General features: G+C 37.9%; 3 protein-coding genes across 5 annotated transcripts; 1 reads left to right on the forward strand and 2 right to left on the reverse strand.

Moving 5' to 3' along the window:
* Positions 1-335: 335 nt before the first annotated feature.
* On the reverse strand, positions 336-3,052 carry LOC103711207 (AP-4 complex subunit sigma-like). 2 transcript variants are annotated; one of them, XM_008797268.6, is made up of 4 exons: positions 2,815-3,041; positions 2,014-2,100; positions 748-816; positions 336-649 (listed from the first exon to the last, which is right to left on the reverse strand). In XM_008797268.6, the coding sequence occupies exons 1-4, from the start codon at positions 2,953-2,955 to the stop codon at positions 515-517; spliced, it is 432 nt and encodes a 143-aa protein (XP_008795490.1). In that variant the 5' UTR covers positions 2,956-3,041; the 3' UTR covers positions 336-514. The 2 variants fall into 2 exon arrangements, with proteins under 2 accessions (XP_008795490.1, XP_088561013.1); XM_088704887.2 differs by lacking the exon at positions 748-816 and having other exon boundaries at positions 2,815-3,052.
* Positions 3,053-5,549: 2,497 nt separating this feature from the next.
* Positions 5,550-10,562, forward strand: LOC103711208 (serine/threonine-protein kinase Aurora-1). 2 transcript variants are annotated; one of them, XM_017843806.5, is made up of 9 exons: positions 5,550-5,754; positions 6,480-6,593; positions 6,869-7,015; positions 7,119-7,214; positions 8,125-8,220; positions 8,296-8,392; positions 8,491-8,608; positions 9,993-10,065; positions 10,150-10,562. In XM_017843806.5, exons 1-9 carry the CDS (start codon positions 5,719-5,721, stop codon positions 10,249-10,251), a joined length of 879 nt encoding a protein of 292 aa, XP_017699295.1. In that variant the 5' UTR covers positions 5,550-5,718; the 3' UTR covers positions 10,252-10,562. The 2 variants fall into 2 exon arrangements, with proteins under 2 accessions (XP_017699295.1, XP_008795492.1); XM_008797270.6 differs by having other exon boundaries at positions 5,554-5,754; positions 6,492-6,593.
* A 2,063-nt stretch (positions 10,563-12,625) lies between these two features.
* On the reverse strand, positions 12,626-21,568 carry LOC103711210 (ATP-dependent 6-phosphofructokinase 3). The gene is made up of 15 exons (XM_039131668.3): positions 21,198-21,568; positions 19,654-19,700; positions 19,489-19,528; positions 19,221-19,283; positions 18,994-19,131; positions 16,284-16,442; positions 16,140-16,193; positions 15,616-15,684; positions 15,378-15,507; positions 14,902-14,942; positions 14,495-14,719; positions 14,065-14,113; positions 13,830-13,984; positions 12,921-13,173; positions 12,626-12,750 (listed from the first exon to the last, which is right to left on the reverse strand). Exons 1-14 carry the CDS (start codon positions 21,300-21,302, stop codon positions 12,967-12,969), a joined length of 1,482 nt encoding a protein of 493 aa, XP_038987596.1. The 5' UTR covers positions 21,303-21,568; the 3' UTR covers positions 12,626-12,750; positions 12,921-12,966.
* Positions 21,569-23,155: the final 1,587 nt, after the last annotated feature.

Raw genomic sequence — 23,155 nt, forward strand, 5'->3', positions numbered from 1 at the left:
TTTGTTTAAGAAGTGGGAGGGGCAAAATTTGCATTGTGGTCTCAAATTAACAGCCTAAACCTCCGTTTATCCACCAAAAACCGGTTTACGTACGGGGAGTTTTTAGAGGATTGAGCTAACTAGGAAATATGAAAATTGAGTATCTGTTTGTCCGGCCCACCCGTGCGCCCTGATTAAGTTGGGCTTATTTTGGACTCATCATGGCTGTCTGATATTATGTTTAAGTTGAAGTAATTGTGACTCCCCATCTCATATTGCTGCTATTAGAGCATACGGTGCAATATTCTAAAGATAAGAGCATATCATAGAACTATCTCGGCCATCTCAGACATGCATTTCGACAATGATTTGCTCTCAGACATTCATGCAATCAATTACTCCGAGACGGTTTCATCATCTGCTGATATATTTCCAGACTTAAACAAATGTAAGAAAAAGCAAAACCACAGATAAGTCCAACATAAACTTGATTTCATCAGATCAATGCTACGTGCGAGAACCAACATCCAAAGAACTATGAAGCCCTGTCCATGAGGTGAATTGGCGTCAAAATAATTGTCTTGTTCGTTTCGATGACGCACCCATTCATTACCATCTCCTCCAGCATGAAGTGTGCCTTCTCAAGATGGAACATGATATCAAGCTCACACTGTGAAGAGGGTAAAAAGAAGAAAGGAGTATTTTAGATCCTTAATGAAACAAATTAGGTGGCTTAATCTAAAGCTACCAAGGATTTTAAGAACATACCACATTTCCAAAATGGCGGTCCATAGTTTCGACTAACAGATGTATGAATTCTAGGATTGCTAGCTCATTCTGTAAAAGAAGTGATTTCTATTGCATAAGATTATGTGGATAGACTGTTTAGTGTTAAGCAATCTGATCCCACACAAAGACTTCAAAATGCAAATGTCAGGCCCAAAATCTTCGAGTCATAAATATTTAAGTTACATATGATTGATATTGGCACCAAGCTGTCACATATGAATGAGTTTAGAAGACCTCCAAAGTAGTAAGATAATGATTAACATAAAGAAGGAATATGTTATACAAGTAAAATGCTGAACAATGAGAGATGTCCCAACAGCATTATGGTTGTTGTACTGAATTGCCAATCAAGTGAATGTTCCATACGAAGTCCAAACCCACTAGTAGATTTTCCTCTCCCATGTCTTGGCAGACATTAAAAATCTGTAAACATGACTAGACAAAAATTTGCTAATTCCCATCCACATCAACTTGAACTGCAAGATTCCATCATCCCCTCCAACACCCCCCCCCCCCCCCCCCCCCCCCACCCCAAACACCCCCACCCTCTGTTTTTTATTTATTTTTTATTTATTTTTATTTTTTTAATGCCCTAATCAGCAACCCCTCACACGTAGAGTTGGAGACTGCTCGATCAATGAAGGGATTTACTCCCACAAACTATATTATCTATGAAATACAGACTACATAGGCCTTCATTATATGCAAAAAGCCGTTTCTGTTGGAAGGTAATATAACTGCCTTAATCTACCTTTAGCTCATTCACTAGAAAAGCTTCACTTTGTTGAAATAATATACTTCCCTGCATCAGCATTGAATTGGGTATCAATGAAGGTCCACCCTTAAGCACTTGCATAAAAGCTTAGTCAGGACTCGTCTCCTCTTATGACATAATAGCACTATAACATTTTTAATTGCTCGAAAATAAATTGGTGCCTCCATTTCTTTGTCTTATCTCAATTTCACTAAATATTATAGTTTCATTTTCCCCAAAAAAGGAGGCTCCAATACCAAATATCCATATTGGTGTTTGAAATCAGAATCTTCAATTGCACAATTAATTCAACATAAACATTTTTGCAACCAGAAGTATTATGTATTTATTAGTTCATAGAAGTTGATGTTCAAACCTATAGTGCAATAGAAGAAAGTAACACAGACTTGCCCAGAAAGTTTTATGGAGGTAAAAGTATGCAGGATCAGTGATTCATAGACGAGACACACCAAGAGAACAGAATGTCATACCTCATCATTGTCAACCCCCACTAAGAAGAAAAGTGATGCATATCGCCTATACACAATTTTGTAGTTTCGATGCTCAACAAAAGAACACTGCAATTAGAAACGAACTGGACATCAACAATCATAACAGGAAAAAACTATGATAAATTAACAATAGTAACAAGTGGGTACTGATAACAGCATGCTTTCAGAGAACAGATGTTCATCGTTATCCTCATAATTATAGTGTTAACGCAGGGTACTAGCTTCCTTCCCCTTTTTGACATGAGATATGCATAATCTGATGGATAATATAAAAGAACTTCCTTCGATAACCAAATTTACATGCAGAAGGGATATTTTTTCTGCAATTTCCATTGGAGCACCCAAACCAACATCAACCAACACAACAACTCTACTACAGCAACGGCCCTCAACCATCCACAAACCCTAAATCCGCAAACCATCATCACGAATCAATAAGCGTGCAACTCGAGAAATTAGATCTTGAGATTGCCCAGAAAAAATCAGTTCATCACGGATCTAAACAGTTAGCCAAAATCGACAAGAAAAATCATTCAAAATCATTCTTCTCCATAGAGACGCATCTACAGACCCCTGAGGCCATAAAACATCAAATCGTCGATAGAACTCAACACCAATCCCCGCCAGATTCATGTCCGCCATCCAGATCGACTCATAAAGGAGCTGTTCTGGACTTTCCTCAGGCACAAGCCATCCGAGGTAGCTCCCTAATCGATCTACACCATTAGGGCAGAAGATTGAACGGAAGAAGAGGAGGAGGAGAGAGAGGGAAGGAGGGACCTGTTGCTCGGTGCGGGCGAGGCATTTGCGGACGATCTCGCCCTCGAGGGCGCGGCGCTCTTCGAGGGTGAGGTACTCGTAGTATTGGGCCAACCGGGTTTGCCCTTGCTTGTTTACCAGCAGTACGAATCGGATCCCCATTGCTCTCTGTCTCTCTCCCCCTCCTCGGCTCGGGACCGGCTTTTCTTCCTCACTAACCTTCGCGAGACCTGGTCGCAGGGCAGAATCTAGCAACTAACCTCCAATGTGGCACGTGGCAGGCAAGCACCAGACCCTATCGGTGCATGCAAGGACTTGGTGATGTCTTTATTAAAAAAATAATAAATAATTTCTAACAACAACTTTATAAGTCATCAAAGTTTAATTAGTATTTCTTTTTCTATACTTAATGTTATATTTATCGTTTAAAATTAATTATGATATATTATTTTTAATTTTTAGCATTCCAAAGTTTTAACGATTTTTTTTTCAAATTTGTTGCTTGTTTCTAACTTCCGAATTATTTGCTCGTTGCTTTCAAGTCATGGGAGGGTCAGTCTAGAGAAATTTTATAAAAGCAAGAAAAAAAATTTCTCACCAACGAGGAATGATTATTGAGTCATGCTATAAATGCTTTGATTAAATGAATTAACAAGAGAGGCGAGATTTCAACTTTTAAATCTCAGTTAATTGAATCACTTGCAACTACTGTTGCCCCTTACTTCCTCAGAAGAAACACCACTGATAAATATAGAAACAAATGACATTCGCTAGGCTGACAGCACCTCCTCGAATAAAAGTTCTAATGGTTGGTTGATCTGATCCCAAATTATATAAGTAATAGGTCCCTCTTTTCTCTTCAAGCAATTTGTTTAATTACAAAATAGCTAATGATGCTCACATCTATCTATTATATATCTTTGCATCTAGCATTAGCTAGATCCCTGAAATGATTTTTTTTACCTTATAAATAAAATTAATGATCAATTAATTCTAATTTTAATATTAAAATTTTAGTAAATTATTCTGAATCGAAAACTTTAAATGGTAATGCACATTTGTAGTAAATAACTTAAATTAGGATTTGGGCGCTTGTTTTTACTAATTAAGATTTCTATTAAGTTTCCATATTCACACTCTTATCTAGAGATAATTTATGAATAATAATCTATAATCTTGATTGTTTCCATCTGTCGTGCAGGTCATTACTAAAAACTCCCGGTAACTTTGTCATCTAAACCCATCCGTTGAATGCTCAAGCTATAATGAAGAAAAAGATGCCGCATTCGATAGCCACATGAGAGATCATGCAATATAATGCTTAGTTCATACAAATTTTAATATTTATTGAAAATAAATTAATAATTATTTTTTGCATTGGTCCTTAATTAAGCAACTAATTATTTCAAAATTTCTAACTTACAAGTTTCATCTAATGACCACAAAAATCAATTCGTGATCCGTTGAAGAAAAAATGTTTATACGTTCCTAATTAAATTGTTATTTTTTTAAGTTTCTTAGTGACAAATCATCTGCAGTGACTACAAGGCATAATACTAAGAGTTTAATTCTATCTCAAAAGTAGAGAGGACACTAACGGTAAGATATGGTTCATTGCTGCATTCTACTAGTGACGGTCTAATATGTTCCAAGTAGGTAACACTCTATCAAGCCCTTATCATTCATGATGGAACCTAAATCTGATCATCCAACTGTGGACTGACATATGACACCGGAGGAAATCGAGTTTCATTGGGCTTAGATTCATCATCCAAATAAGGAAAGAAGAATCTGCTCTTCACTTGACTTTGGACTCTAGAATCCAAACCTAGAGAAACAAAGACTCTTCATCTATAAAAGAGGCTCAAAATATCTGATATACATCTTGTATTATTTTAAGCATCGGAAGGCCTCCAATCAGATCAACTCCGGCGATCTTCAAGCTCCCATTCTTTTCCCGTGTACAGATTATCTAGCTCAGAATGAATTTTCTTCTCGTATGAATCCACTTGCGATTTCCACCTTTTACATCGAATTTTCGTGGCAACAATTTATATAAATTATTCTTAGATATTAGAAAAACTTCTTAACAAACAAAATTAATTAATTAAATCTCATGCGATCTTTTAAAACTCTAATGTCCTCTATGGATCTATAACAAATGATTCATGCATGGAGGAAAAGATGGATAACTATTAGATGCTTGTTTCACGAATGGTGAACAGGTTAACAAATAAGAATAAAAAAGGAAAGTTAAGAATAAAAAGCACCTTATAAGTTTGACTAATTATGATACTAGTGATGAAACATCCCTGGCTATGATTTTGTTTCTTCCCTTGAAGCGACAAGAGTAAGAGATCACAGAATCATGCTACATGGAGCCATTGACTACATGGAATAATGGTAGGAAGAGCTTTAAGATTACTTCTAAGAATCTATCTGACAGGTAGAGAGAATCCAAACTCCTAGGATGTGGATTGCTTCGACAATTCTACGAATCATGGAGTTTGTAGTTTCTAAAATTCTAGAAGTCATGGCCGGAGAGGATTTTGGCCTAACTAACATATGACACCTAGTCAAGTCCTTGACATTCATATCACTCAGTTCTTAGAACTCATAAAAGCTTTCCAGGAGACAAGTCAACAAATTAGTTCTAATTCACATTCTTTAAACTTCAACGTCCTAAATGATGCTTTTGAGAACAAATTTTCCTTTCGCAATTTAAAATCCTCAGATCTGCTGTCCGATATGGAGTCCACGTGGACGCATCAGAGAATTCGACCGTTGGAGCGCTGTCGCAAGCCCCAAGGCCCCCAACCTCAAATTTCCCCCGTCTCCCCCAGACTTCACCGAAGGCAAGCAACGTCTCTCTCTCTCTCTCTCTCTCTCTCTCTCTCTCTCCACATCACACGCGCACACACAGTCATGGGGATCCCGGCAGAAGCCCAGCAGGAGGAGAAGGTAGGCGAAAAAAGATATGATCTTTTTGGGAGCTCGTCAATAGATCCTCTTCTCTTATCTCCCTTTCTTGGAGATCTAGGGTTCCTCGTCGTCAATAAGTTAAAAAAGATCCCATCTGTCTTCTTTTAATTGACATGCGAAGAATTTCGAGTTGCTGGATTCGGTCTTCCTATGTTTCTTGGAATGATTGCAAGAAAGATTAAGGCGATTTACGGTTTTTTCGTGCTGAATTCTGACATTTTTTTTGCTTTCTCGTTATTTTCTAGGGTTATTTTAATTTCGAGTGACTTTCTTCTTTAAACGTTCGCATGAAATGCTTAGTAATCTTGGGTTATAATATGGGCTGTAGTTTAAACTTAGCGATCGCAAATTGCCATAGATCTGATTTCAGCTTCGCTTGTTAATGTTAAGAATATTTCATGCTTTGGGGCGGGTGTTCACTTTCGCACAAATTTTAGACCGGATTTGCTTTTTTTTCCTCCTTTGGTCTCATGTCAGAAAGAAAACTAACTCCGTGGTATTTAATTTACTTCTACCTCTGCTGGAAATGTACATGTAATAACCATAACTATCTAGCTTTTCCCAACTATTTGGGGTCCTAATAATGTCGTCTTATATTCTTTCTGGTAGGGTTTTTATGTTATTTTTGAATATATAGCTCTCAATTACCAATTTTGATATGATTTGAGGGCTAACTGTTCTGAATTGTATATAAATTTTCAAAGTCTTCTTCACAGGTGTCCACTGTGGAGAAGCGCTGGACTCTCAGCGAATTTGACATTGGAAAGCCTCTTGGGCGAGGGAAGTTTGGTCATGTATATTTGGCCAGAGAAAAGAAGGTATTGATCATTTGTTCTGAACTATACAATTAGAGTCCTTGACACTCTTCCTTACATTGATGCTTCTTTACTTCCTTCCGAGAAAACAAAAAAGATGTTTCTTTAAAGATTATTTCATCTAATATTATAATGCCTAAATGACATTCCAAAGTCTAAATCGCCATTATTGGCCAGCTTAAACAAGTCACTGGTATTTGATGCATCATTCTCTCTAACTAATATTTCTTAGGTATGTGATGTTTGCAAGACCTCTTACATGTTTTGAATGGGAACAGAGTAATCATGTTGTGGCATTGAAAGTTCTCTTCAAGAGCCAGCTTAAACAGTCTCAAGTTGAGCATCAGTTGCGTCGTGAAGTAGAAATACAGAGTCACCTCCGGCACCCAAATATTTTGCGTTTATATGGTTACTTCTATGATCAGGTACAGAAATTCCAGTGGTGTTGATATATGTATTGTACAATTCTTATGAAAGAGACACTATGTACTAGTTCAATCTTTCTCATTTTTTCCAACTCTATTGCAGACCCGTGTTTATTTGATACTAGAATATGCAGCGAAAGGTGAGCTTTACAAAGAATTGCAGAAATGCAAATACTTCAGTGAAAGGCGAGCTGCAACTGTGAGTATCCATATGCTCTATTTTGTTTATTTTCTCGTGCCTTATACTTGTAAGGATCGTACGGGGGTGTATTTAGTCTTACATCGGTTATTTGCCGGATAGATCTTGGGTACTTATACTGAATCAAGAAACTCAAATAATAATTTTCAGTTAGACTTTTTTGGGTGCGATCATACCAGCACTAATGCACCGGATCCCGTCAGAACTCTGCAGTTAAGCATGCTTGGGCGAGAGTAGTACTAGGACGGGTGACCCCCTAGGAATATGTGAGGATTCGTACGGATGTGTATTTAGTCCCATATCGGTTATTCGCTAGTAGACCTTGGGTACTTATACAGAATCAAGAAACCCAAATAATAACTTCCGACTAGCTTTTTTGGGTGAGATCTTGAGTTGCTACAAATGGTATCAGAGCGGACCTGGCCCATAATCTATGTGGACTGGGGAACACTGTAGCACGGATCCATTGGGGTTGACCACGGACTGATCATGGTGTTTGTGATTAAATTTGAATGGATTTGAATCCTTAGCTTGACGAGGATGAGGACCTATGCGGGCCCATATCGGTTATTTGTTGGAGAGATCTTGGATACTTATACAGGAATAAGGAACTCAAAAAATACCTTCCAACTAGTCTTTCTAGGTGAGGTCTTGAGTTGTTAGAATACCGCTCTTATTTGATCGAATTTCCTGATTGAATGTTGTGCTTTCTTTAAAGTTCTTCCTGTCTACATGTCCATGTAGGATCATCTACATGTTTGTTCTACTAATCCAGTACTTTCATATGTGGTTCTTGAGTGTGTATGAAGGCTCCAGCTGTAATATAAAATATGTATGTGGCCTTTTATTACCATTTAACATCTATGACTTGCTACAAGTTTGATGCTTTTTACTTTTTGTGATGTTTCAGTACATTGCATCATTGGCACGGGCCTTAATCTACTTGCATGGGAAGCACGTTATTCACAGAGATATCAAACCAGAGAACCTTCTGATTGGTGTCCAGGTACCCATGATTTTATTTTACTTCTCAACATTTACTGGAAAGTTCACATTCTTATGCAGTTGGTTCTTTCAATAGGGTGAGTTGAAAATTGCAGATTTTGGGTGGTCTGTTCACACATTTAATCGCAGGCGGACCATGTGTGGGACATTGGATTACCTTCCACCTGAAATGGGTACACCAACTGTCATTTATTCAGTTTCTCCTTGTATGAATTTTCTCATGAACTTCTACTCAGATCCTTAACTGTTCCTGTCTATACTTTTGTTATAGTGGAAAGTGTAGAACATGATGCTAGCGTGGACATTTGGAGCTTGGGCATCTTATGCTATGAGTTCCTGTATGGAGTTCCACCATTTGAGGCAAAGGAACATTCAGATACATACAGAAGGCAAGCAAGAAAATGAAATTATGTTTTATTCACTAAGAATATCATTTATCGTCACTTCTTTTCTTTGTTTGCAGTGTGTCATTTTACAATGATTAATATAACGTTTTCCCCTTAAAGTAGAAAACAAATAAATGTTAACCAGTATACTGCATGCCTTCTTATTAGCCTAGCATTCAGCTTTTGGATTCAACCAAATATGCTGGATCGAATGTCTGTTTATGCTTATTTTTCGTGCATTATAGAAAATAAACAACACAAAAAGTAAAATACAAAATGAAACATCAATGTGGAAATGTGTTTATGCCTTCAATTCTAGCGAAGAACTTATATAATGACAACTAAGAAACCAGACGGAACATGTTGCTGACAAGTTCAGTTATAATTCCTCATTTGTTTTCTACAAATTGCTTTAACCTACTTATGGACTTGCCTAAAAATTCTTATTTATTTGTACCTCCTAACAAATATTGTGTGGGTGAGTTAGCTCAAGAGCTATCCATCCCCCTCAAAGGAGAAAAGATGATGTACTCCAAGCCCAAATAGAGTTTCTAGCAATCCTTAAAATCTTTGAATTGCTTCAGAGAAAGAATAATGAAAGTAGAAGGTAGGGATGCTCTTGATGTCTCCTTTACCATCAAGTTGATAAACTTTCACCTGCTCGTTCTTCCTTGGAAGGTTATAGATGGTAAGAATCTTAATGAGCAAAACATTGATTTTCTAAGAGGAACCTGAAATCTCCAGGCAGGACTCTTAAAAGTTGTACATTTCACCAAAAAAATGTTTCGTGATAGAATACTCAATAACTTGCATTTAAGAAATAATGCTTGAAACCCTTCTTGTTCTTATTTGCCATCCACCTTGCACCCACAATAGCATAAGACATGTCCAAGAAGAATTTGTAACTGTCTGCAACATATTCTAATCTTTTTGGAGGTTTCTGAAAGGAGTAATATGGTCATCACTTCTCCACAGGGCTTACAGGCACCTCCTTTTCTCCTGAGAAGGTTCTCATAGGCAAAAATAGGCTCTCACATTATACATCTCTCGGGTATTCATATATATTATACTGAAGTTGTTGCATATCTCATTAAAAAAATGTCATTGAATCATTTTTTTTTTTAAAAAAAGAAATTGCTTCCTCTTATTTGAAATTCCATGTGAGCTACTTTTCTCTTTTGCCAAGTAAGAAGTCCTTTCTGATTATACTGAAGTGTTTCATTTTTATTTGCCCAGTGGTACTCAGGAAAGTTTAGACTGAATTAACAGGCTATTAATTTCATAGCATTATGTTGCAACGGTCTTGGTGGCTTTTTTACTTTTACACTATTCCCTGTATGTAATTAATTCTTTTGCCCTCCCTGCTTGCTGCATTATTTGAATTCAGGATCATCAAGGTTGATCTGAAGTTTCCCCCAAAGCCAGTGGTTTCTTCTGCTGCGAAAGACCTCATTAGCCAGGTTGGTACCATTTTTTCCTGTTCCTTAGCGTAATCATCAAAAAGATGGAAGTCACTCGATAATAGCTTTCTGTTTGTCATTCAGATGCTTGTCAAAGAGTCCTCGCGACGTCTTCCACTTCACAAGTTGCTTGAACATCCATGGATAGTCCAGAATGCAGAGCCATCAGGCATCTATAGAGGGTAACAAATGGCAGACAATCCCCCAGTTGTCCGTGGAGTCACGCGAAACACACTACCCAATAACTTTGGAGGAAATTTGTGGATCAAAATTCCTTGATTGTATGTAAATTTAGCTCATTTGTTTCTTCAAGTATTTAGGTTGAGCATCTGAATGATAGGATCATTGTTGACATCCCCGAGTACAAGCCTCTTGTTTGACAAGGTGATATACATTTTGCAGGGGGCTGAGAGTGATAAAGTTAGAACAGTGAGCTAACTTGTACCTTATATGGCAGTGGATTTCTCTGCTTGTATGTTTAGAGACTTGTTTCAGTATATGCATTGCTGCTACTTTTTTCTTTAATGAATTTAAAATGCTTACAAATGCTGGACTTAAAAACAGAAATATTGAAGTCGATGGATAGACATGCAAAACTTAAAATTGCAATGGAGGAAATTCAAAGGCCCCAATTTTTATGTAGCTTATCATTGAAACATCACCACTGTCTCCATTCAATATTTGCTTCTAGCATCAACTCTTGCATTATTTTGAGTTCTTCCTCAATTTGCCAGCGTCCCATTATTGCACCGTTTCTATCTGCTGACCTAATTTCAAAATTCTCACCAACTTCATGCAAGTTTTCCTTATGACCTCAATTCACATCACCACATCCTTTTTCAATCTGACCAGTGTCTGGTGATAATATGCATTCACCTGCTCATAATGATTCGAATATAAAAACAAGTCTCCAATCCTGTAATGCTTTTTTATTCAACTGTCATATACCTGCAACCAGTATGGTCAAAATTTACCAACGAGCACGAGCCTAACAAAATTTGAGTACATGATATGCTCGCGCAGGATGGCATTTGGGTGAGGTTCAGGGGACAGCAGAGTGATCAATGCTCCAAATTTCGCAAGAGATAATTCTTCTTATCTCCTGTGGATGATTTGATCATCCAATCTGCTGCAGTTTGTAGCCCCGCTTATATATGGATTTGTAGATGCTGCTAAATTGCAATGTAGAAGCAATCAAATTACCAAGGCAGGCAAGTTGCTGACAGCTATAAAATGAGGCTTAAGCATTTCGAGCCGCAGGGATTTGGAACAGTATTGTGCTAAAAAAGGAGGACGATTCTAACGGAACATCACGCTGTTGAAGAAAAACCAGACACTAACCCAAGGTAACTTATGATGAATATAAGTCAGTTCAGTTATAACGCAGGTTAGATTCTTGCCCGACAGAAACAATTAGCGGATAGCATGAATATTGTGCAATCTGGTGGATGATGCAATGTCTGAAGAGTTCTTTGGGAACCACCTTAGTTCAGTACTTCCTGAGTAGAATCGTCATAGCTGTTACCTAAAGGTGATGGTTCTGTCACCATTAGCCATTCCGGAGTAGACGAGACCTGCAATTGTGCTCGGCACGTGAGATTAGGGCTTCCATATTTTACTCTGAAGAGGCATAAGTTTGACTAAAGAATGAGTGGTTGTGTTAGAGGCAAGACAACCTCTGCAAACACATCCAACCAAGCCACCAAGATGGTAGCCCAGTTGAAACGGCGCGTTTGCTTCCAACCAAGTAGTTCCAGATTTGAAACGCGCGGACGTCGATTAAATTGACCGAATGCCTGAACACGGGATCTAAAAGCACGACTGATAGGCTGATAGCTTGAGTGGTGCCAGATGTAACGTACTCACATGAAAAATCAGGTTGGATAATCGAGTCGGCCCACGAGTGGAAAGGATACGAGTAAAATAGGTCGGGGTGCCCAACACACAACTCGGTCTACCTGCATCGAACATTCTTCTAGCGGGATGAGAGCCCAGTGGTCGGGGCTGCTACGCGGGGGTGGGCCTGTCCCTTCCTCCCCCTTCCCCTTTTTTTTCAGCAAAAAAAAAAAAAAAAAAAAAACACACATCCAACCATGATGGACACTTTCACTATAGACAGACAACAATGGATGAAGAAGAAAGAATGTTTTAAAAAAAAATAAATGGACGAGGAAGAAAGATAAACCGGAACCCCCACCCACCCTACGTTTCTTCAATAGGTAAAATCAAGCACACAATTATTTTATGAACATAGCTTGCAGCATTAGTAGGAGGTTGTTAGTATCCTATAAGTGGATGGATAGGGGTTCTCTGAACTCAAGCCCTCCATAGATCCATTCATTGTTAAACTGGAATAGTGAAAGCAGTTTCAATTTACCAATTGATAGAAATCTAAAACTTTTTTTTAACTCTAATCCCCTTCATAGCATTAATATCCTTCATACGATCTGAATTATCAGCAGCCATACCACTAAGAAATAGCAACAGGGAGATAAAGAAACAATAAATCATAACAGATGCGCCAATTTGTGTATTAATTTGGCGGATCAAAAAGAAGCCAGAAACAAAAGATATCTCCATTATGCTAAACAAGTATGCTTGCACCAAATGTTTTAAGCTGCAATTTCGGTGGCCCTACGAAGAAAAATTCATCTGCCACCGCAGCAGACAATTGGAAGGATGAAACTGCACAAAAAAGACCGCAAAAACTCTCAGTTACCTTGTGGCCTGATAGTGAGGGAGAGAATGTGTGATTCAAAATTCCATATACGTGAACCACCAGCATATCATATAAGCTTAGTTAGAATATAAACTAAAATTCGATCATGCTTTTGGACCTTATTGGGAATATTTACCTCAGTAATTGCCGGCACTCAGCTATAACGCATCACATTTCAGCTCTTATTTCCATGTTTTTAGATCAGAGCCCACCTCATGGCAACCATCATCCAGGCTCTTCTGCTCATCCAATAACTGAGTTGGCTGCTGCTCCACCTTTTTAGCTTCTTCGATGTCTTTGGCACTCAAAAAGCTTGGTTGGTTGGTAGAAGACAGAAGCCTTGCCCACATTCTGTCAGTTATCACAACCTTGTTTGTTTTGGTCAGCCTCTGCAGAGGGCAGAAAATTTCGAGTCATGAATGAAGTGAAAACTAACATCAATAAATTCAGCAATTTAAAATTTTAGCATATTCCCACTATCCAATGATATTTCTTTTAGTAGAGAAGTAATTGTAATGCCAAATTCAGAAAAGAAAGAAAGCCATTCTTAATTGAGAAAGCTAAAAAAGCATGTCAATTAGAAAAGAAAGAACCTATAGAACGTCACCAAAGAGATGTCCGACAAATATGAATTCTTCCCACTCCTTAATTTGATTACTTGACCACCAAAAATATAATAATATATCTGAAAGCAGATCCGGGTCGGACACTACAATAATCTCTATTATAGGGAACCCACATATTTATCGGGCCCCTATTGGGAAAAATAAGGTTACTAGCCTCTGCTCTACAAAGAGAGTTTCATAATTCCCATTAAAATACATCTAAAATACATCTTCTGGTGTCAGACACTGGTACAGTGTTGGAATCTCCAAACTCCAATAGGTATATTTGGATATGATGTGATCACATACATACCTACAATTCTAGTCAGATTTCAAAGAATGCCATGGTTTCATTTAGTGAACTGAACCTTCACAGCAATGGCTGTAAAATTAGTTTTGCATCTACTACTGACAACTGAAAAGAGAAGGCCGATACTTACATGAAATGGTATGTAAGTATGTCTGCCATTAACTAGCCCCACTGTGAAACCTGTATATCCAGCCATTGCACCATGAACAGCACATTGTGCCAAAAGCGTGCAGGCGACATTGTCAGATGCATTGCTTGGAATTGCACGAATCATGTATGTTGGATCTGCAACATAAATGAGAATAGGTTAGATTTAATAATTCATAAAGAACTAAATAAGGGAGGATCCATGTCTATCCACATACCTATATATTTAAGATTTATCGCCATCTTTTGTTTTCTTGTGAAGTGATCCTACATGAAAGAAAAGGGTGGAACAATGAATATATGAAAAAGCTATGGACTTGACTATTCACATGGAAAACTCTTTTTTCTGTACAAGTCCAGTTGATACCTGATATACAGCAATAGAAACAGGCAGCAATAACTTCTATGATTGATGTAATTAACTCTAATTAAATTACTTTATAACATAAATTGAGAAAATGGAAATGATCGGTCAAATTATTCACACCATTTGGGCATGAATTGCCACCATGTGAAAAGTCACTCCCGAGTTCATAAAGAGGTAATGACTTCTTGCATTGAATTAACAGAAACTTGCAAGCATATCCAGATTGAACTAGCAGAACAAGAGAAATACTTTTTCACATTTGTGAATATTTTGAATCATACCTTTATCTTCTGAGATAGCCATAGCCCAACATCATGAAGCAGCTTGTTTCCAGAAGCATCTGCATGGTGAAAGGACTGCGGACTTTCAGCGATAAGATCTTGTCCTGCCCCCTCAGCAACAACAATAACCATGTGCCCATTCTCTTTAAGCCGTTTTTCTATATATTCAAAAAGTCCACCTTTTCCCTCTAGATAGAAGGGTGATTCTGGAATTAAGCAACAATCCTAAGGGGAATGATAACAAAAGGAGATCAGAAGAAACAGAACCTTTAGATTCTGAGACAATGATTAAAAGAATCAGCATTCTAAACAGTAATTCAAGATCCTAAAATCCCACACACCTGGATGCACATTATAAAACCAAGAACTTATTAAGCTAACCCAGAGAAAAAAGAAATTACACTCACCACATCTCGGCTTGCAAGGGTAGCATACATTGCGATGAACCCTGCATGTTTAGATCATGTTAGACATGAGGTAGGGCTTCACATAATAACAGATATGCAAAAATCTTATAGGAGTCTTAAGATTACATATAGTATATTGTTCAAAAATAAATCCTGTAAGCCTACAGCAATAGGAGTGATAAGGTTACATATAATATATTGTTCAATCAACTGCATGCTGACTTTTTGCATACATAAACTAGGCATTGACTGGAAATGAGAAGCTGAAATGTCCATCGGATATGGACATCAATAAGCAGGATAGCATGTTCATGCAGCAAATCTGTAATTATAACTTCAGCTTGTCACTCTAAACAAGGAGCTGAGTTGCTTGTTTATAGATAAGAATACATAACAACAGCTTTCATCATACAAGGAGCTGACCCATGATATATTTCAATTAGATGTTACCGTTCCTACCAGTACCAAGAACTTACCACTATAGCGACCCATTAGCTTCACAAGGCCTATACCATTCTCAATGCTTTCAGCTTCTACATGTGCTGCATTAATGGCACGCTGAGCCTCTTCAACAGCAGTATCAAAACCAAAGGACTTGTCGATAACCTGATTCAAAAGGAGGTGACCAATAGGGTATTCAGATGTTATCAATTTTCCAATTACATGATTTCCATGTATGTGATAAGTGGGACTATGTATAGGATCAAGAAGTACCGCAATGTCATTATCTATTGTCTTAGGAATTCCAACAACAGCAACTTTGAGGCCACGTCTTTGAATTTCCTGTTAGTCATAATTCAATAGGAATTTATAGAACAGTTAGTAGTCGGTCATTTTTATGGGACTTCAGCACATTGGTAGTATCATTTGCATTGAATCTAAGAGTTTCATAGTGGTGAAATAAACGTGTACTACTAGAAAACCATCGTTGTTCTCTATATATGTGGTCAATTACAAACCAATTGTATCTTTTCCAGTATCATTAGAGAGATAGGAAACTCTGGAAGAAAAAGGGAGAGGTGAGTGATCAAATGTGATAGCAGAAGGAAAAAAAAATAAGAGAAGTACAAGAAAATTTAGTATCCCTATATTTTCAATTATCATGGACTAAAGTATAGATTTCATTTAAAACTCAAGGTCCTAGAGAGAAACAAGGTAATGCTCGCTTGCTCTGGGAAATAGCAATAGAATATCATGCCTAATAATCACGATATCTTTGCTTCTTAATTTATAATTACCTCAAAAATAACAGAAGCTCCTCTTTGGGTTCCATCTCCTCCTATAATATAGACCTGGAAAAATTAATATTCAAATTTAACAGTAGTAAATATAGTAGCAAGAAAATAAAAATTAAGTTATTTTTGTAAAGTATTCCTACCTACCTGATTAATCCCGCGATCCGCAATATTGTCAACTATCTTCATAGTATCATGACCCCCTCGTGATGTGCCAAGTATGGTTCCCCCTCGCTTGTGGATATCATTGACAAACTTTGGTGTCAAAGGGATGGTATTGCGGGCATAGAAACCCCTGTACCCACCCTACAGATTATACTAACAAATAAGTAGTTGCAGCCATAATATGAATACAAATGGACTAGATATGTAGCCTATTATGGAAAACTCAAGTTGTAAATCTTTGGCTGCCAGGTGAAACAAAGTCTGCTCTATCATCTGGAAGCACCACATGTATAAACTACCCGATGTCAGAAACATGAGAATAATTGTTGTTTTGTTCTGACTTCAACATCCCATATCACTTTTTAACACTACCAGTTAATATAAAATCACAAGAGTGGCACTGCAGCATTAGATCATTATCCACATCGACTTTGTGTAAGCCTTGATCTGAGACTGCAAAACTCAAAATGGCAACATGACCGAGGACCCTCCTCAATGTATTATCATTGAACCCAACATATTAGGCAGTGTAAATTATGCCAATTTGATAAACTTCGTAGCTTAAGTAACAATATGCCAACTCCCATGAGGACAAGGATATATTGAAGGCAATGATGCCAAGCTGTGCCAACAAGGATTTGTTGATTGAAGGCAATGATGCCTAGCTGTGCTAACAATTATTTATTTCTTGAAGGCATTGACGTCTAGCTGTGCTAACAAAAATCCTAGATCTATATCAGGCTGATAATATAATCATTTCAGATATATTATAACATCAACAGAGAATGGCAGTGACAGATTTAGTCAGTATAAGTAATTATACATCAACTTAAGTTCATCAATTCAGAGTTCATGACAAACATTTCATTCTGATAACGGTCCTTGGTGGTAAACACTTTGGTGGAACAATCAAGTGGCTGCATGCTGGCTAAGTAAGAATTCAAATGTTCCTAAAGGAGTTACGAACTTTGCTATTTTTTTGAAAAAAAATGTGACATTTATGTAATACTCTCTCTTTTCATGTTTATATATCAATATATCTAATTACATGGGTTGTTCATGGCTGTAGACCCACCCTAGAGTTTAGAAATATTTACCAAGAGATAATGCTCTCTAATAAACAATGATCTCCAACGGCAACATTGATATGACCATCATAACTGTCAAACAAAGTGCTAGGCAAGAAGATGCTTCCCTGAAGCCACCAAATGGGAATCTAGAAAGGATGCCTGTGGAAGACACTAATCGGGAAAAGGAAAGGCACTTGAACACCTCAGTTAGGGTTGGACCACAAGACAAATAGGTCATCTGTCTCGCTGATTAACTCCTAACCCATCTCTAGTTAGATCTACATAACATTGAATCGGAAAGGGACCTATATACACAGTTAAATAATTTTAGGGGTTGCCATGCGAAGTAAATTTTATGTTTATATAGATTGATACTCTTCAAATACAGTCCTTAGGATCAAGGTCCGCCGTACCGGTATCGGTCGGCGTACCAATGGCGGCCCAGACTGGTACGTACCGGTACGACAGTCGTAGCGGCCGGTTTTTCAATGAAAAGCAACCGATAACGGATCCCACGCTGATCTGGTATCGGTCCCTGCCCGAACTGGTTCGTACCGGCCCGTACCGGCCGGTATGGGCCGGTACGGCCGGTACGGCATACCCTGCTTAGGATGTATATGCAAAACTTCAAACTTGCATTTTCAATAACCAACAATTTGCATCTAGGTCATCTGTATAATATGTTTGGATGGAGAAAAAAAATCTAATAAAGCATGTGTTAAATTCAGACAAACCGCTCCACCCATGCTAATGAGTGGCAACGCCTCCTCTACAAGTGGAGATATATTTTAGGCAGATTACAAGTAAAGATATATTTTATATGAAGACGAAAGGTTTGCACACCCAAGCAGTCTAAGTTAAATTGGCTTACTCAACCTTCAAATTAACTTCCATGGTACATAAAAATATCTAGACCAAAGATTAAGGTTTTTCTCTTTCTAGGGCCAATCCGACATGCATATGTAAAGGTTAATGACCCAGACAATGAACTTCTTAACCAACAAATCTGGAAATACATCATATATGAATTATCCTTGCATATGGTGCTTCATGTCCTGGAATATGTAATTTAGGACCTAACAAGGAGACTACCATAGATGACTGAAATGCCACAGCACCTCATAAATGGACATCATAAGCATAATCATGAGAGTTTGGAAGTGCAAACAAGCCATACATACTTGAAAATAATCTAATAATATGTGATGAATTTGTTTGAGGTTACATAATTGATTACTATACTGACACATTCATCTGTATGCATATTTATTAATTAGACGATATATATGCACACATGTTATATATCTAGGCAGTTGACTAGAGTGTAGGTGTGCCTAGGCGGGCAAGAAAATGACTAAGCAGATCCCCAGAAACATAGGCAAACACCTCAGAATTGTCTAGGTCTGCCCAGACAGCTAAATTATTTCAAGCACCTAGGCAGACTGCCTGTATGGTTGCTAGAAGTTCCCTGAGGAGCATTAACAGAAACTCTAAGCAACTAGAAAACATAGGCAAATAGATTCAAAAGAAAGAGCAGAAATTAGAAAGACTAAAAAGAAAAGGTTCAAGCTAACATAATAAATTAGATAAGGGAGTCCAACACTCAGTAGCTATATCCTCACCTCTATCCCAAGGACTCTGTTGACACCATACATGTCAGACAAACCGCATACTATCTCTCTGATTACTGTGTTAAGCCCAGGGCAAAGGCCTCCACAAGTTACAATGCATGCAAGCACATCATCTGACTCAAAGTACACCTGGTTAAAATTCGAAAAGCCCCATCAGTTAAAATCGTGCATGCATTTCACCACTAATTACTACAAAAAAAATGTGCATTGAAACCAACCTTCTGGCGTGGCCCAGCACGTCGAAAATGGAGCCCTCTTGGACTGTCTTTCTGAACCACAATCTATGAGGCAACAGATGATAAAATAAAATACATTAATTATAGAACCTAATCATGTTAATACAAGTTTGGTATAATACTGTGTACGTGTAAACAATAAACTTCTATAACACCTTGCATATCATCATGACTTAAGCAAGCAAAATAAGATGTTAGAACACATATTATCATGCCAAATTAACTCATATGGAAAGCACAAAGAATTTACCTTTTGGGGAACAGTATCATCCACATCAACAAAATACTGCCTGGCAATAAAAAATATTTTACCCGTTATTATTGACAAGTATGTGGAAGAAAATGTGATCAGCAGCTCACAGAATATTATGGGGGGAAGAAAAATCTAACTAAAACAGAGGATATACGAGCGTACTTGACAACTGAATAAGCTGGATTGTCTTGCAGCGGATTTGGATAGGTCTGCCACAAAAATTAGTCAAGAATTTCCTTTTTTTTCAAGAGATAGATCATAAAAATCAACAAACACAGATACTAATTGTTCAGCTTAAATTTAACTACAACAACTTTAAAGAAAAGGGGAAAGAAAAGGAGTTATGTTTCATGCAGTGAGCATACTAGTACTGGGTACATGCATAAAGTTAACCTCCTTCCAAGCCTGCCTGCATAGTTCCAACTAACTTGGCAAAACAATTAATTGACATAAAATGTAAAGGAAATATCTGAATTAATTTCTATCCAGAGCTACTTTCTGGCCATATTCAATCAATTCATTGGAGGAGATAGAATTAATATTATGAGTTGAAAGGATGTCCAATTAAGATGCCTGACACCATGCCCAAGTCCAACTCGAAGGGATTCCCTCGGAGTTACTTTGCTACTTCAGATGCAATTAATCACGAGTAAGGTGCACATTCTGGTTTGTTATATGGTAGGGCAATTGCAATGGTTCTCTTTTTTCTTCAAATCTAAAAGGACAGAGGTGATTAAATGCCCAAATATGTACCCTTTCTCCTCTCTTATTTTCATGATTTGTATTCGGTGTATATATTTATACATTGTATTCGGATAGTCAAAAACATCCAAATTACTTGCAAGAAACATACACTCCTTTGTTCTGTGTCCTCCCTTGAAGATCTTATACATACTGCTTGCATGTCCTCTGATATCCAAGATAGATCACATGATATGCCGGCACTGGTTCCAACCTGCTTTATTACTTTCATGGCTTCAGAAATTGTCGAGGCCGTGCCGATTTAGCATATCGCCTTTGGTTACAGTTGTAAAGTAATGCCTCCTATTGCATGAGATTCAGCATCACATCCTAAATTTGAGTCAGAACAAGGATCTCCTGTAAAATGACTACCTAGACCTAGTGGGAACTAAATCAGAAGCTGTTATATGGGACGAGCTAAGCTGACGAACTAGATTCCAAGCCCTCTCCTGGAAAGGAGGAACCTAAACCACGGCAAGCACCATACAAGATGTCTTTGAGAAAAATATCAAACTTAAGCATCTGTCGTAACGCAACTTATCAATTAAACTAACCTATAAAACATCAAGATCAATTCTCGGAGGACCCCTTCCAGTTTTCACAACACTGTCTAAACCCAACAAATATCCCTCATACACTCTAGCCAAAAAATATTAAATTCATACACCTGCTCATAAACCTATATTCCCCTCAAAAGTAAACTTACCACAACAAACCCTAACTTGACATCAAGAAAAGCCGTAAAAAAGAAAAAACAAAGAGATCTAAAACAATGTTCCCGCGCAATTCCATGACAGTTTGATCTCAGATTCGCGTGGCTTGTATTTATACTAGTTAGAGAGAGAGAGAGAGAGAGAGAGAGAGAGAGAGAGAGAGAGAGCTCAAGCAATCAACCAAGAAATGAAACACCAACTTGAGATCTCAAACCAGAGCAAGAAAGAACATAAATCAAAAGCGACACTCACGGGCAAATCAGGGAGATAATCCGTGAAGTGAGGAACATCTTCAAGAATATAACCCATATCGCCTTCGACGATCTTGAGATCAGATTTCTTCACGAGCAGCCCCATCCTGCTGGGAGATCTGACCTTCCGACGGTCTCCAAATGGCGGCGAGTCTTCGACGCAGGTGAGAGAATTCTGCAAAAATTGAAGATCGCTCACGCTTCGTCAAATCCAAGTCGGAATGTATCGGGGGATTATAAAAGGGAGGAGCAAGGGGGGTTGAATTGCTTTTCAAAAGAAGACAAAAAAATAAAAAGAACTTGTGGGCGGTGGCGGACAGGGGGAACCCATCCGGTGTCACGCGGAAACTGAAACAAAACCACGGAAAATGCAATTTTCCACGACGGGTTCGGGTTGTATCTTCCGCAGGAAAGAATGATTGATCTTCTTTCGCGACATGGACCGTTGGATGGCACTCCGAACAGCTCCCAAAGCAATCCCGACTCCGTCAGTCGCGGTCTGCACATATCTCGAAGTGGCCATTTTAAAATCCAACGGTCGACGCACGGGAAGGAAGGTGAATCATTCTTTCGCCCGAAAGATACAACCCCTGTCCGGTTTTCCGTATATATATATATATATATATATATATATATAAAGTTATCAACCAGGTGGCCGCGCTCGCTGGTTTATCAACCAGATGGGGCTGCCAAACTTGAATTGAAGCAGGTGGTCGTCGGATTGGGCAAGCCTTAGGCTTCGCAAACCTGACCCCACTTAAATGTGGGCTAAGCCCTAAATAACCATTTCTGAACTTGTGAGCCTAGCTAGCCCAACTCCGATGAACATTGACTCAGGCACATTTGTTTCTGCTAACAACTGCACGTAGAACTTTGTTTTCTGGATATATAAATATGACTATCTATGTGAAAGCTTAATTTGCCCGAAATATGACTAAGAGAAGATATCGGATGAGTAGCATAGAAATAGAATCGTTTTGCATCCCAATCATGCCCATCCAGCCAAAGCTTAAGGAATTTCTATTTTGAGAGAGAGAGAGAGAGAGAGTAATTCCCATGAAAACCAAACGAATAACAAGGTTGGTGTTCGGGGGTGTCCATTTCATACATATAAAATGTTCTTCTGCCTTGTGCGTCTAAAACTCTCGGGAATTAGCGTGCTTGATGGGATAGCCCTTGGTTGGAAATTTACGAGGAATAAAAGTTATTCAACTTTCTTTCTTTCTTTCTTTCTTTCTTTCTTTTTTTTTTTTCTTTTTTTTTTTTGTGAAACAATGGTCCATACAAATTTAATAATAGATACATCCAAAAATACTAGAAAATAAAAAATTTCGAAGCACTTTAAGCAACCCTTTTCTAACTCACCTATTCAACATTTTCAACTAAAATTTCATTTGAGTATTTGGATTGAACCACTTTTTGAAAATAAAAAATAGTTATTTATGAAAATTTGATATATTGATATTTTTTTCGATATTCATATTTCTAATCTATTTACATTATTAATTAAGAAATAATTTAATTCTCTAAGAAAATGTAATAGTTGAGCGATCCCCTCTAATGTAGCTAATCAAAATTTTTATTCTAAAACCAAATATATGTATGGATGATTTCAAGTGGCATCGGTCCTTGGTACGAACCCTCACAAACAAAGTTCTGAATTCCGCGAGATCTGCCTCAGTCGGCTTGGACATCTTGGCTCCATCCTGGATAAGAGGGGTGAGTAGGGGTAGCGAGCGGGCTTTTAATTTTTTTTTTAAAAAAAAAACTTGTTTTCTGAAAAACGAACTTTAGAAACCAATTAAAACCCAATTGGTATTCTAATTCTGGAAAAGCAATTTCAGAATACCAACTTGAAACCAGCACCAGTTTCAAACCAGCAAGACTTCTGGAGACCAATTTTCTCATTCAATTCCTTCACAATTAGGGCAAATACGCATACAGTGGCAGTGAGATTCT

This window comes from Phoenix dactylifera, chromosome 9 (assembly GCF_051530095.1).
Source record: "Phoenix dactylifera cultivar Ajwa chromosome 9, Ajwa_hap1_PhDact_Kaust_v1.1, whole genome shotgun sequence".
NCBI lineage: Eukaryota > Viridiplantae > Streptophyta > Magnoliopsida > Arecales > Arecaceae > Phoenix > Phoenix dactylifera.

What these genes read in the sequence shown, in the direction of transcription:
- LOC103711210 (XM_039131668.3), bottom strand. Translation starts at nt 21,302, where the DNA reads ATGGGGCTGCTCGTGAAGAAATCTGATCTCAAGATCGTCGAAGGCGAT. An exon ending in ATGATACTGTTCCCCAAAAG is followed by an intron (nt 19,284 to 19,488) that starts GTAAATTCTTTG and finishes GTTGCCTCATAG; the next exon opens with ATTGTGGTTCAGAAAGACAG. An exon ending in ATACTTACATACCATTTCAT is followed by an intron (nt 13,174 to 13,829) that starts GTAAGTATCGGC and finishes TGCCCTCTGCAG; the next exon opens with AGGCTGACCAAAACAAACAA.
- LOC103711208 (XM_017843806.5), top strand. Translation starts at nt 5,719, where the DNA reads ATGGGGATCCCGGCAGAAGCCCAGCAGGAGGAGAAG. An exon ending in AAGCCCAGCAGGAGGAGAAG is followed by an intron (nt 5,755 to 6,479) that starts GTAGGCGAAAAA and finishes AAATTTTCAAAG; the next exon opens with TCTTCTTCACAGGTGTCCAC. An exon ending in TTACCTTCCACCTGAAATGG is followed by an intron (nt 8,393 to 8,490) that starts GTACACCAACTG and finishes CTTTTGTTATAG; the next exon opens with TGGAAAGTGTAGAACATGAT.
- LOC103711207 (XM_008797268.6), bottom strand. Translation starts at nt 2,955, where the DNA reads ATGGGGATCCGATTCGTACTGCTGGTAAACAAGCAAGGGCAAACCCGG. An exon ending in TCGCCCGCACCGAGCAACAG is followed by an intron (nt 2,101 to 2,814) that starts GTCCCTCCTTCC and finishes TTCTAATTGCAG; the next exon opens with TGTTCTTTTGTTGAGCATCG. An exon ending in TGGGGGTTGACAATGATGAG is followed by an intron (nt 817 to 2,013) that starts GTATGACATTCT and finishes CTTCTTTTACAG; the next exon opens with AATGAGCTAGCAATCCTAGA.